At 35.3% G+C, this 14,847-nt stretch overlaps 1 protein-coding gene across 1 annotated transcript in view; it reads left to right on the forward strand.

Moving 5' to 3' along the window:
• Positions 1-13,829, forward strand: part of LOC135687576 (multiple C2 and transmembrane domain-containing protein 1) — a 37,309-nt gene extending 23,480 nt beyond the window's left edge. Inside the window, exons 13-19 of the mRNA XM_065204170.2 lie at positions 23-151; positions 1,364-1,426; positions 3,590-3,696; positions 4,161-4,270; positions 9,778-9,875; positions 10,540-10,594; positions 10,890-13,829. Coding sequence (XP_065060242.1) covers positions 23-151; positions 1,364-1,426; positions 3,590-3,696; positions 4,161-4,270; positions 9,778-9,875; positions 10,540-10,581 — 549 coding nt within the window. The 3' untranslated portion in view covers positions 10,582-10,594; positions 10,890-13,829. The remainder of the gene's footprint in view (positions 1-22; positions 152-1,363; positions 1,427-3,589; positions 3,697-4,160; positions 4,271-9,777; positions 9,876-10,539; positions 10,595-10,889) is intronic.
• The last annotated feature ends 1,018 nt before the right edge of the window (positions 13,830-14,847 follow it).

The following is a 14,847-nucleotide window of genomic DNA, read 5'->3' on the forward strand; positions in this document are numbered from 1 at the left end:
TTTTTGTTTTTTTTCTTTTTAGTTATATGTGTTATTGGTATTGAACTTCGAATTATTTTTCTTGCCGCTGATATTGCTACTAATTTTGCTGAAAAACTACATCGTTTTTATGTTATCACCTGACAAGGAACAGAATCTTGAACTGGACAAGGTAAGTTATCCTCTCTCGTTTTGAAAGTGTTTATTCGTTTCATTTCATCATCCCTGCTAAGAGCCATGTCATTGCTAATGCATAAACATACTTCCTGCATGCTTATCCTAACCGAAGCCCTGATCCTATGCATTGTTTCGTTTATGAGTAACCGTACACTTAGAGGTATGTTAGTGCCTAATATTCCCTGTTTGTCACTTTTATTAGAAGGGAGCGTGTCAAATGTCAAATCGTTGCTAGATAAGAGTCTTTTACAGATCATACTTGTTTCGTCATAGATCCGTCATAGGCACCTCGCAGCCATTGGGCTACCTATTTTTATTCATTTTCTTGGTGTTGAGTAGCCAGAGAAGAGAAAGTGTGCTTAGTAGCGAAATATATACATAGCATTCAAGCATTTACACGAAAACTAACATAACTCAACATTAAAACATTATGGTCGTTAGTCGTTACGAATGTCAAAGCGATTAATCAAAGCGATTACGAATGTCATGTGATTGTCATGTCTACCTGACACTTGGTGTTTATCTTGATTGATGATGTTATATTCTCTAACTTGGTTAGCTTGGTGTCTAGTTTTCCTCAAGCTTATTATATCTATTTTTATAATAATTGAAATCTTCTCTGAATCAGACTGTTTAAAAATAATAAGTGGAAAGATGCAAGTATTTTCTTAAGAGGGTGTTTTCGGGCGTTCTAAAGAGCGTGACCTCAAGAATATTTTGGTCACGCTCTTTTCAGCCCCCTGACTTTTAGGCTGGTGCGCTGTGCCTGTCTTCTGGTCAAATGTTGTTGGGTATGAATTTCTTGAAATGTGGATAGGAACTCACTGGCTTTGAATCAGTCGTTTCCTCTCCGTTGCTGTAGAATGAGAATACTCGAATAATGGTTTTACAACTCGCAGTTTTTACCAAAATTAGCTATATGACAGCTGTGTCTGACATGATAAAATATACAAACGTTTGGTCTTGTCAAGAGATCTCTTCTTAAAACCTAAAGTTTAATGGTTTATCGTTAATCTTTATATTGTTAAAAAACAAACGATTAATCGTTATAATGGTTTAAAGATTCTCAGGGTTCTATTTTGTCGTATATATTTTATGCTCTTGCAAAAGAACTAAAACATAACTCTTTTATATTGAAGCAAATTTTATCATTGAGTCTATGAAGAAAGTTGCATTTCCACAGTTTGAAAGGTCCGATTTTTTTCAGGATTCCTCGGCGTCATTTGATGATGATGACGATGAAGATGATTTGGATGAGAAGAATAAAAAGGTTTGTCTCGTTTTTGTAACTCCGTTCAGATTCAGAGTAGAGAAAAGCCAACTAACCCGAAAGTTTTTTTTGAAAAAGACCTACACAAACAGTTTTTCATCGAATTTGGACAGCAGTAATCCATGAACAAAACTAAGGTTTTTACTAGCCATTTTTACTAGCCAATTTGCAACAGAGTCAAATAATGTAAACATATGTATTTCGTTTGTTTCTTGAGGACTATGTGGTCTAAATATTAAAGTTATAAACATTTCAAAATCTATGTTTTTATGAGGTAATCACTCTCAAAAATGGTCTTGAATTTAACATTTATGAGGTAATCACTCTCAAAAAGGGAATTTAATTTCATATATACTTGAAGATGTTTTCTATATTGAGCATTTAATAATAGATTGACAAAAATGTTAAAGCCTATACATTTTTCCTTCAAAAGAGATATTTGTGTGGTCTTTTATGCCGGTTTGTGTGGTTTTTGTGTGGTAATAATACCTGAATAATATTAGAAATAATCTCATCTACTTTATTCGTTAAATTAGTAATGGGCAAAGTTTTTTGCTTGGTTGCCGTATTTTGTATGTTTGCATCCTGGCGGGCCAGCACAGGCGATCACACGTTTAGCTAGCATGAAATTAGTGTAACATTTTGCCTTAGTTCATAGGCAATGTAATGCCTCCTGATGGGCCGGACTTGGCCTGCAGGCCGAAGGTAGTCCGTCCCTGCGATGGCTGGTCATTTGAATTCCATGCGTTATTTGTTAGCAGTCGAAAATAGACTTCTTTGGATTCTTCACAATTTCTCTCCATCATAAAATTTTGATTAAAAATCTAATAAGTATTAAACTCAGTTAGATAGAAACTTATTTCAAAACTTAGATAAGAAATAGTACAATCGTTATGGAATATGGCGTATAAGATTATGAAAGAGGGCGCCTGGTTGACCTCAGAAAGAAGCTGCACTAATTTTGCTCAACACGATATAGAAAGCTTTCTCCCTGTCATAAATCCATTATTTATTATAATTTTTTAAGTTGCATTGTTACTGTCAAGGTCTCTTGCGGTCATACAACCAAAACTTCACTTCTTTTTTGGCATAATGAATAATATAATGGCATAACAATTATAATATTTTGATAAGATAATGGATTTTTGAACTTTGCTAAACGCTATATTCAGTGAAAACCTCAATTTCATTCAGAAACTGATAAGTGGTCCTACTTCTTAACGAGAGTAGTAAAATTGGCGCTCAAAAGAGCCCACAAGTTGCTTTGTTTGATTTTATAACAAAACCCTCGCATAATATTCACAATGTGATCAACTTCAGTATCCCAATCCTTGTTTTAACATCGAATTCAAAGTGTAGTTTGCTTATGATAGGAAATTTCAGGAGCTTTCTACTGTCACCCGCAGAAAGGTCCTGTTAAGCCCATATTAAAAAAAACTATCAAAGATTTTGGGAAAAAATTGTCCAAGCAAGTTATTTTTAATTCGTTTTTATATTTGAAACCAAGTGGGCTACCAGTTTTGCTTCTTTTGGTTATACTTGTTTCCCATCTGACAGCAATCCACATTATTCAGTCTGTTTTGTTGAAATAAACTTGTCTCGGTTTGGAAAACCATAGTTGTCTCTGGTCTGTTTGCAGATAAAGTTTGCATGAGGTTAAGTTGTCTTAATCTGATGGATATTCAATGAATGCTTTTTCTGCCGATTTACTAGTCAAATGCATGCTTCTAAAATCAAAAACTCTTTATAAATCTAGGATCAAGGTGGCACGTGATTTTGCGCGAAAAGTTTTATTCTTTTTGAATTACAGCATATGACCCAATGTCAACGAATTGGAGCTTGACAATTTTATGATCCTCAGTTTAAATTAATTGGCTTATAGTCAATTTCGTCATTTTTCGTATTTTGATTGCTGTCGGCTGATAGTACTGAGACAGTAACAATGACACAGTCACTTTATCTTGGCGGCAAAGTATTTTTAAATAAAATTCAGGACACTTGCTGCAGCCGAACATGAAATTTTCAAAAGATCTTTTCGTCAAGACCTCAATAGTGTGAAGGGCTTTCGCAAATATTAGCAACGACTTGTCTTATTTCACATTTTGATTCATCAGCCTGTTGCATTTTTAACAAGGTTTTTAATGAAGAATTATCTTTCTTTAGACTAAAGGAAAGAGTCTGCGAGAGCGACTTGAAGCTGTCACTAATATTTGCACAACAGTTCAGAATCAGTTGGATTTTATAGCTTCTTTTGCTGAAAGAATAAAAAAGTAATCCATTTTCGTTTTTTACCGTTACTTAGTACATTTTCTACCAGAAAGGTTTTCCTGATTCCTGAGCATTCTTATTCGGCCGTGTATTTACATAGAGTAGACAAGCACTATTGATGATAAGATCTGAGCTTTAGAGTTTAAACCTATGGCTGGTGGTAAGCCATTGGAGCTTTCCCTGCCTTGGTAGAAAGGGATCGGGCTTTGCTGGGTGTATCCTGGTATATTAGTACTCGTGCCTAATTTCTTTAGAATAGGGTAAACAACTGCGATTAGGGATATTCTGGAAAAGATATTTCAAAAAGTTTTGTTCAAACATTTTGAATCAGATAAACGTTTGTAACCTTACCCACATTGTTTGTGCGTTCTTCCTCACACCCTTTGTGCACTCTTTCTCACACCTTTTGGCTAAAAGTGTATTTCAATTGCACCTCAACATTTTGATGTTTTTTTCTTGTTTTCAGCACATTTAACTGGAGTGTCCCATTCTGTTCCTATCTGCTCATGGTCATACTGTCAGTTGGCACCATACTGCTCTACTTTCTACCTTTGCGGTATATACTACTTGCCTGGGGTAAGTTTTTGCCTTACCTGAGTGTGATAAAGTTCATTGAAAGACAACTTGTGCATATATATAAACTATATCCATCCAGTTTCTTGCTTGGATGTTGTTTTTCATGGCGTAAAGTAGTTATGATGTCTGCACATACAAACCGTTTGACAACAGTGGAAATCAGCACAAAGAAAAACATGTTTATTTGATATCAATTCTGTGTGAAACATCACGGGATATAAGCGTTTGAATCCTCTATGATTCGTTTTACTTGTGACTTTAAAGGCGCAACCGGCACGCTTTAGGACTATAATTCAAAGAACCGGCCTCGTATTGTACTGCATGAAAATGAAAACACAGTCAATTTCCCACGACAACTGCCGCTAAGCATGCCGGTTTGGCAAGAGCCTTTAAGCGATAAATTGTTGACTTAAAGTGTTTAATACAGTCATTCAAAGATGCATACGAAAATAACAATAAAGACCTGATGCGTAAAAATGTGCTCGGTCAATTTATTATCGCAGTAATGATACTTGGGTTAAACATTTTTCCATGAAGATATTACATAGGTACTGATATATCGGCTTTAAGGTCACGTTAACTTTAGCGATACACTAATTTGATTCTGTTGTCGTCTTACTATCTCGGAAGAATTCATCTTTGCTTTGACAAATAGCTATTTAATGAGCAGCGTCGAATAGAAATGCACTATGATTTTGAAGTTCGCCAAGATGCAAAACGAACCGAGCTGTCTGCCCAAGGCAATGAAACAATGTTTGCTTTTTAGGTTCAGATTATTCAACTGTCTATTTTGATGCATTACATTTACGGTCCATGGTAACGTCAAATTTCTTTGTTTGGCTTACATTTAGAACCAGCTTATGCTGTACGTAAGCCCTGACAATATTTCATTATGAAATAGGAAACAATCATCTGTAAATGGCTCCAGATTAAAAAATATCCACTGCCCTTTGCACTGAAAGGCTGCCCAGTATTAAGGCAGTCAAAAATGCGATTTGAAATTGGAACGTTCTATTCATGAGAGTTTGAGGGCTCGTTATATTTATGCAAAGCAAGGATTTATCAGTTAAATGTCCTGATTATCTGTGTCTTCTCAAGTTACAGCCATTTTATCAATCGAGGTTACCTGTTTCTTCTTTCGTTTTTTTATTTTTATTCACTTTATTTAATGTTGGTTTAGTCAATGTTTATTTAATGCTAATTAACACCAACTTGTAACAATAAAAAATATAATTAAGAAAAAATCGCGATGTTTGCAAGTATCCAATATTAGAAATATATGGTGTGCATAGTCTACACGAGCAAGTAAGATCCGTCTGTTTAATTTTAGCTTTGAATACTTTACAATTTTCTGTCGATCGAATGTCTAACGGTATAGAATTCCACAATTCATTACATCTATAGGATATTGTATCTAGCCCATAAGTAAGAGTGTTCGGCTTTTTTGGTATCAACGATTGATTTCGTAAATTATATTTCGTTGATTTCGTTGTCACCATGTTCTGAAAAGCAGCAACTTATTGTGCGGATCGCTTATTAGAAATTGTACAGGAAAACGGAAATCTTGTCCAAGTAATTCCGTGTCTGCGCAAATGACGTCATCGATGTTGAGCTTAACTCTAGTCTGATTCTGTGAAAAGGCATGAGAGGTGAAGCAACAATACGACAGTGAAATACTCTTACTCTTATCGTTTTATTACTTGCTCGGTTGAACGGAAGCGGGCCAAGCCTCTGTAAATTTTGCCAGGACAAGCCACCATTGATAGAGAATATTTTTATTCAATGATTTTTTATTAATGAAAACCCAATAAAAACCTAGTTCTTGTGCTTATCTTATCTTAAACTGATCCTATGGCGAACAGTCAAGGTCATGTAATGAAATAAGACTTCCAATAGTTTTGTTCGAAGGTCTCATTAACTTTCCAATAGTTATGGCCAAAGAGTAATCCGTCTTGTCACGTTGAACGCTATGTTTCGACAATTAAAACAAGATTATTTAGTTGAAAATCCAAGTATTATTTAGTTAAGACAAATCTAGCCTGATGCGGTGCATGTACCAGATGCAAAAGGATTGCATATAATACAGCCTACCAAAGAAAGCCATTATTGCACCAAAGTACCAATGACACATGCATGTCAGGTAAAGCCTCCTGAGTCAAAACTTGCTTTGAAAGACAGCTACCTAAACTGAACGCGCTCAAATGATAATTGACTGACACCTAGCTTGCAGTAATGCATTTTCTCAAAAAACGTTGATTGATTAAAGTACGTCCAGTTTGTTGTTGGTTGTTGGCAGCAGGTTCTTTGGCGTTTTTGAACTGTTGAATCAGTTATTAGAGCTGCACATGGTTTGTCACACATCAACCATCTGCGGTCATGTGGTCTCTTTTGCTGTTTTATTCAGCTTTGTTTCATCTCTTGACACTCCTTGATACATGTAACAATAGTATATCGGCATGTAGTGACTTTTATGGAAACTCTCCCGAGAATGTCAAATGCATGTAAATTGACCTTGTAGCATTTCCTGTTTGAAATAGCTCATTCGGAAAGTTTCAATAATTTGTTTTTTCCTTTAATAAGTGGGGTATTTTGGATACACATTTACCAAACCGTTTACCAGTGATGAAAAAGCTTCCAATAGTTGTATGTATGATCTAATGTACAGCCAGTTTGCAAATTATGTTTTTCTGAGGGAAATTTTAGGGGAACATTTTGCTGAAGACAAAGCAAATATCTAAGCTTAAATGCAGTTTGCCGAGGGGCAAATCACTGATTAAAATCACTTACACTCTCGAGAATAATCACACTTTAATAAAAAATTTATTACATAAATGAAAAAATCAAATTAATCACAAAGTACAACATTAATTACAAGAATTACTTAAAACAATTATTAGAATCTTTGACCACGTTTATCCTATATTATATTGAAAAATGCAATATTTAGAATGCCCCTTTCACATTTTCCCAAACTTTTCATGAACACGTTCGAAATCTCCAAACACACGCTCGAGAACATGAACACTTCATCAACAAATTTTTCTATGTACCCTGCGATGGAGCAAAAATTAAGGCCTCGTTATGATGCCTGGGTCACTGAAACAACCATTGCTGTTTTTGTTGCCAAAATGCCACTGAAGTTGGTCTGACCGAAAACCACGCCTGGTAGCAGTTATTTTTTCCTTCATTTCTCGTTGATTGCTGCAGGGGGGGATCAAGGCAGTTCCGGATTTCGCAGTTCCAACTCTTACATATATGGGAAATGATTTATTTAAGATTCTTGTATTTTCCCCAAATAAAGTTTTATAATCAAGTTCCATATTTCCGGAACTTTTAATTTTTCTATAGGTGAAAGTCTCAGGAATGACAGTTTTATTTTCCAATAGCGATATTACTTGCGAAGGGCAGAGAACAGAGCACATGCATTTGTCCTAATGTCTTCCACGAGGTGTTCAACAACTGCTCACTGTTTTTCATTCCAAGCTATTTGCTTCCATGTTGCTAATGCTACTGTTCAGGAAAGATAGCTTTTTTGATGCATATTTAAATTCTTATCACGAAAGAAGACTGCCCACAGAACAGAGCACATGCATTTGTTTTAATGTCTTCCACGAGGTGTTCAACAACTCTACGCTGTTTTTCATTCCAGGCTATTTGCTTCCATGTTACTTATGCTAATGCTCAGTAAAGATAGTTTTCTTGATGCAAATTCAAATTCTTATGACAAAAGTTGACGGCCCACAGAAAAGAGCACATGCCTTGACCTTAATATCTTTTACAAGGTGCTCAACAACTGTTCACTGTGTTTCACTTCAGGCTATTCATTTGCTTCCATGTTGCTAATGATATTGTTCAGGAAAGATAGCTTTTTTGAAGCATATTCAAATTCTTATGACAAAAGTAGCAGCCCACAGCACAGAAAACATGCATTTGCTTTATGTCTTTTACAAGGTGTTCAACAACTGTTTACTGTTTTGATGCAAGTTCAAATTCTTATGACGAAAGTTGACGGCCCACAGAAATAAGCACATGCATCTGTCTTAATGTCTCATTCAAAGTGATCAACAACTTTTCACTGTTTTTCACTTCAGGCTGCTGTCACCAACCTATAATACTGATTTAATATTTTGCTTATGTTGCTGTTCAGAAAAGATGTCTCTGTTTTTAGTTGTCAATGTTGTTAAACTATTGCACCTTTTTTCTTTTGTAAATCTGCAACTGTCAAACTTTTTTCTGGATCTCCCTTTTGCTGAAGTGCTAATTTTTCTTTGTTAATTTCATAGAGTATGTTGCAAAATCGTTGCCAAACTGCCATGATAGGTTGTCATTTAATTCATGGAATATTTTTGTTGAATTTTGCTTATCATTTGGTTTACTGTCATGTGTTCAAACGACGTTTCTTGCGTATGAATTTTTTTGAGAGCACTTTTGAATTTATGATTAAATTTCTAAATAATAACAAATTTATCACAAATTAATAACAAATTAATCACTTTAATCACTAAAAATCAAATTTATCACACACAAAATTGATTTAATCACAAAGTAATCACTAGTGATTATTAATCTCGTACACCTTTTTAAAAGTGATTTCCCCCTCGCCGTTCGCGATGAATTTTTTGGAAAGACAGACTTTCGCAAACTCGGCAAGTTTTGCTGGTGCTCTTTGTCATCAAACATGGTTACTGTCAGCCACTGAAATTGAATCATTTGTTATCGCCTTCTGACTTTAGAACTTTTGCAACGTCGCCTCTCAGATTACAAAGAGAATCGAATATTTTCTCCACTCCATACGACAAACTTTATGTTAGAGCCATCGAGTGACTCAGCTAATCAGGCTCATTCATACGCGATATTTAACAAGGTGATAGAAAGATTCGCGCAGCGACGCTGTTTGTCTCGAGGAAGATTTACAGAACGATTTGACTGTAAAATGCCCGACATTTGGTTGCCAAGTTATGTGGCTATATAGAATGGAATAAATGCCGGCGCACATGGAATAAAGCTTTAGTTTGGTTTTGACTTTGAAGAATAACCAGGTTTAACGACTGCTGCTGTTTACATAATTCATGTTCTTCCGTCACTTTGATTGAGTCCATCATTTTAATTTGACAGATTATACGGTTCTGGTCTTACCAAACTTAGATGCCGGTGATTTTCCATTAGGCCAAAAACGAATGCCTAATGACGTCATAATTTAAATACCGCTTTGACAGTAACATGGAAAAGCTGAATTTTGTTGCTGTTTTCAAATTTTGTGTTTGAAGAGGTTTATTAGGACAATGATTATTCAATCAGCCAGTCCAAGCCTTCCATCCGCCTGTTGACCTAGCTATCTTTTGTTCCTGGTTACAGTTTTGTATTCTGATGAGTTTTTTTTGCGAAAAATAATTGAATTATTCAGGTCATATAGCTTCTCGCGCTCTTTTTTGCTTTCACACACGTAATCTGGACAATTAAAGCATACCTACTTACGTTGCATAATTTTAGACTCTGTTCTCCAACAGGTGTCAATAAATTCACAAAGAAAATACGAAAGCCAAATGCTGTTGGCAACAACGAATTACTAGATTTCCTTTCCCGTATTCCATCCGATCCTGAATTGGTAAACATTTATACCTTGTTTTGAGTTAAAGAGCTTGCGTTTAAAGTTTGAGTTAAAAATTTTGCTTGAATCTTGCCATATTTCATCATAAATCATTGTCTCCTAAACTATTTGTTTTTTACAAGAAATCCATATTTTCAGGCACCCCGAACAAGCACGTCACCAAAATACACCTTATTAATATATCTCTTTCCGTAAATTCTTAAAATAATTTGTCAATAATTTGTATGACATATGATTATATGTATGAATATGTCAGAAAATTTGAGATGCAGTTCTCATTTGCATTGTTTTAACCATACCTAAAGAAATTTGACTCGTGAATCAAGAATGAAAAGGTTCTTCTTGAAGAGCTACACAAACACAAAACTCAAGTTTTGTATTAATAATCTAAGGAGAAGAATGTTATTCTGCAATCTCTCGTGCCACAGTTATACAGACGTCTGAACATCTATAGGAGTATCATCTTTCTCGCATAAATGTTGTACCTTACATTGCGTTTGTCAAAATAAAGGTCCACATGACCACAGATGGTCCAAATGAACCCTAAAAGTAGAAGGTCTACGATGACTCTTTGAATGAGCTATCAAAGCAGTAGCTGCTTTTTTAAATTGTCAATCTTTTGTAATCTTTCATTGATTGCAATAAATTATTCTGTTTTCAGAAGCAAAGAAGACGTTTAAAAACAGATATGGCGTTGCGCTGATGGCTACCAGAGGGTAAGATATCTCCTGTTCACAAGTAAAGTACCTTACTGAAAGTGATTAAATTATAAGCAGACGTAATAAGCTGCAACTGTAATGAGTTTTACCTAGTTCCACGGATGCAAACCATGCCAATACTGATCACGTAACGTAATCTAATACAACCTATAAAAGGTACAGCCTATAGGTACGAATTTCTAGTTTGTTGTACTGACTGTCATGTTTGTGTCAGTTCTTTGTTTAGTTCATAAATAATAATCATTTCGTTGCTTTAAAACTGTACTGTTAAAATTTTATTGGTTTGTTGCAGGAATATAAACTAAAAGCACGAGAGATGTTATGCATAACAAGCTGAAACAGTTCTCGCTCCATCGAATTTTTCTAGTAGATACTTGTCGAGTGAATGGTATGTATACGTTTATGAATAAGATTTGAACCTGGTTTGCTCATCCATCAAAGCATATAGAGAACCCTCTCGCAATCCTTGCTTGGATTTGATATTCATGTGCATGAGCTTACAGCAAATGCCTCAGAACGATGACAAAAGCCATTGCAACCAATACGCCGCAGTCTATTGCAAATCAAATCGTAAATGGGGTATAGATTTTCAAGCTTGTCATCTGGATGAAAGACGTATGTCATTTAAGGTTTTTGTCTCAAGCTCGAATCTGTAGGCCGCCGGCACACTATTCGTATTGCTTTAGTAGCATTACATTGGGGTAGTTATACCATGTGTTTAAATGTCCGAAAAGACGTCGTTTATTCTGTTGCTGGTAATGACTAGATGTTGAAATTTGTTATCATAATTAATTGATAAAGATCATAAATTAACTACCAATCTAGTGTTAGAATTGGAATAATATACTGATACCAGTGCTTTAGTGCGAAGGTTTTTAGAAGATCGTGTTACTTTTAAGTTCATTTCCAATTCCTAAATTTCAGTTGAACAAATCTTGTAGCCTTGTAGCGCAAAGTTAGACGGCGTAGAGTCAATTGTTTTTTTGTGGAAAGGGGTCACAGAAAATTGTTTACATGAAGTGAAAAGAGTCAACCGATTTAAATACAACACATGATTTCTAAGTGGGTCATCTTGCAAGTAAATAAAGTGGTTTAGCTATAGGGGCCCTGTTGGGAACATTAAATCCCTATAAAAAAAACTTAAAATTACGATAGTTCCAATCAAATTTCCCACTAGCATTAGGTAAAAAACCGTTCTTTAAAATTTATAAAAAGAACCCTTGTGCGTACAATTGCCGTTTGGTATGTTGGCAAATTCAAAAGCGCGATATGTTAGATTTCCGAGTATTTTGTTGATTTTAAGAACTTTTTAAATGAATCAACTGCTTTGATGGATGGTGAGAGTTTTTTATATCTGTTTATTTGGTACTTCCATAATCTAGTTGGCTTAGTTCTAATAACATAAAAAGCTGGCAGCTTAGCGAAAAGACAAGGATTTCGTTATAATAGGAATTTTTTTGATTTTGTTAAGATGACAATTCAAGCAGAAACTAGGTACTAGTTAGGTTTTTGTGCTTCCACATCATAAAATAGATTCGGGTTCAAACTTACTATTTTTTAGGCTTTGTTTTCTGTTACCGCATTCATCATTAGTATTGGGGTATAGATCAAGCTGTGTGACATGATTGTCAATTTTTCTCATCAATTGATAAATGATATTTTTAGAGTTGTATTTGTTGCACAAAATAACATTTTCAAACTAACAATCAATAGCTTGCTTTGAATGAACAAGTAATTTATTCATGATTAATTTCAATGTAAGTTTGAACAATAATTGTATCTTGTTAAAAAGAAATGTTATTTTTAACTCTCAGTAGGCTCTAGAAGCTAAACATGCATATTTTAAAGAACAATTGTAGCTAGTAGCTTTGCTGGCAGTATGCATAGCGAAGACAACTTCAGTGGTCGACAAATTTTTATTCTGGTGCTTGTAACCAGGTTCTCATATAACGCAAACCGTCGGCGACCATCGCCGATGCAAGTGTTCTCATAAACTGCTTGACTGCGATGACTTGCGATATTCTGGCCCTGTTCTGTCATAAGTGGACATTGAAACAAAGTGCCTCAATTTGATCATTTTGCGCCTATTCTGGTGACAGTGCCTCGACGTAATGAAAACATCAGCCGATGCATACGATCATATTTTGAAACAAAAGTGATTACTTCGCTGATGTAATCTTCTTCATATTTTCAATAAATATCTGGAAAAATCCGTTCTTATTGTCATGTTTTTGCGTTTCTTTAATATACAGTGTCTTCTTTAGACAAATCCTCCTGTTCAGCCATTTTGCTCGGCGCAAGTGTGGCCATATAGGTAGACTGGAAGCTAGGCATGATCGCCGATATGTTCCCATCGGCGATTATCGCCGACGATCGCAAGAAACAAACTTTTTTGGTTCATCGGCGACGTACAAAAACTGATATTCTCGTATATTGCAAGCATCGCAAGGCCCTCATCGGCGACGATCGCTGACATATGAGAACCAGGCTTAAGAGTCATGCTGTCGGTCATGTTCTTTTTTATAAGTAAATTTTGGCGCCATTTTAAATCTAGTCTTGGTTCCCAGCTCATGGTTCCCTGCTCATGGTTCCCTGCTTCGTCGACCCATGAATAACTGTTGCCTTTCTTATTGTTAGTGTCTGGGAGGCGATTCCATGTTGCTTGTTACGACGGCCGTGAGATTGAACACACCCTATTTATTTATCATATTTATTCACAGAAACCTGGATAGAGCGAGCAAACCCTTTACCAGCAATAGTAACTATATAATCAGAGCCTTCCTGCACAGTTGCACATGATCGGATGATGCTAGAACCATGGGTCTGTGGGGAATGACACAATATCCACCAATACTTGATATAAGTCTTTTCGTCTGGTTGACAATGGCTGGACCAGTGTCAACGACCTGAAACAATGAACTGAAATATAGCCACTGCTAGCAAAAAGCAAAATATACCTTTATACCTTTTATGAACAAAATTGCTAAGGACCTCAACCTTGTATCCAAGTTTGTTTTGCAAAGAAACTTAAAAAGATTTTACCTTGAGAAGTGACAGGAATCCATACTTTTAGATTTCCAAATAAACATGCTAAGATAATTTATTTAATTCACGCAGTCTGATTGTTAATGCATTGATGTATTTATTTCTTTGCTATTCGTTGTGAGATTATTAACTGCTTTGGTGTATAAACTTTTTTATTCATATATTCAAAAAGCAATAACTTTGTGCAGTCAGTTTTATACTTTGAAAATAGTCTGAGACTCGAAAATGTTTGGCATTTTAATTTTAGTCAACAAAAGCAACATGCGGATTGCTCATTCAATTTTAAGTGCTATATCCTAATTACAGATCACGATTGGCGTTGAACAATATTATCAACGATATTTTGATGTTTATCCGCGGCTAAATGCAAAGTAAATTGCAATTTGTGCAAGTTAATAATGTTCTTTGTATTGAATTCGCAACACACACTTGTATTTGTAAAATAAATCAGTATTTAGAAATTTCATGATTTGTCATGAAATTGAGTACTCAAAGTTTCCTTAAATAAGTTCGATTCATTAGGGTAGCACAGTCGCAATTCAACTTTAAATCAGATAGTTAGCATCCCATCAAGCACTATATGCAGTACTGCAAGGCATGTTTATTCCAAAAAAATAATTTTGCAATCCATAAAACCAGCACGGAGCGTTTGTTCGCTTCATAGTAGTGCTTAGAGAGTCTCTTGTAAGAAAAAGAGTGCACTTAACACTTCCCTAAACCAAAATTGTACTTCTCAGTTAAGCCCAGCGCACAACTTGACTGTGTTTTAAACACATCGATGCAATTGATGAATAACAATGGGTCCAAGACATGATCCCTGAAGTACACCAAATGTTTTTAGAGATAGAAACTAGTGTGTGAGAGCAGAATCGTTCTCTTTTATTCGAATAAGTTCAGCCACTCCGTCTCCATTTTCGGGATACTGTATTGTGATAGATCAGGATTGAATGGTTGAAGTTTTTAAAATGATTTATTGCTTTTCTAAAATAACGAATTCTTAATTTTCATGGATGAGTTTTTCGCTGTTGATCAGATGTAAACAATGATGGGCAAAGATAATGAAAACAAGAAAGAATGAAGCATTATCACTCAATGTATTATTGAACTGAGCAATGATTTAGAAAGCATACTGGAGCAGTTGGATAAAACTGCGTGACAAAAACAACAAACACACAGTCAGATGAATTTGTATGGTATAGCAGGTA

Source organism: Rhopilema esculentum, chromosome 20, assembly GCF_057945365.1.
Source record: "Rhopilema esculentum isolate cy_ngs chromosome 20, ASM5794536v1, whole genome shotgun sequence".
In the NCBI taxonomy this organism is placed as follows: domain Eukaryota; kingdom Metazoa; phylum Cnidaria; class Scyphozoa; order Rhizostomeae; family Rhizostomatidae; genus Rhopilema; species Rhopilema esculentum.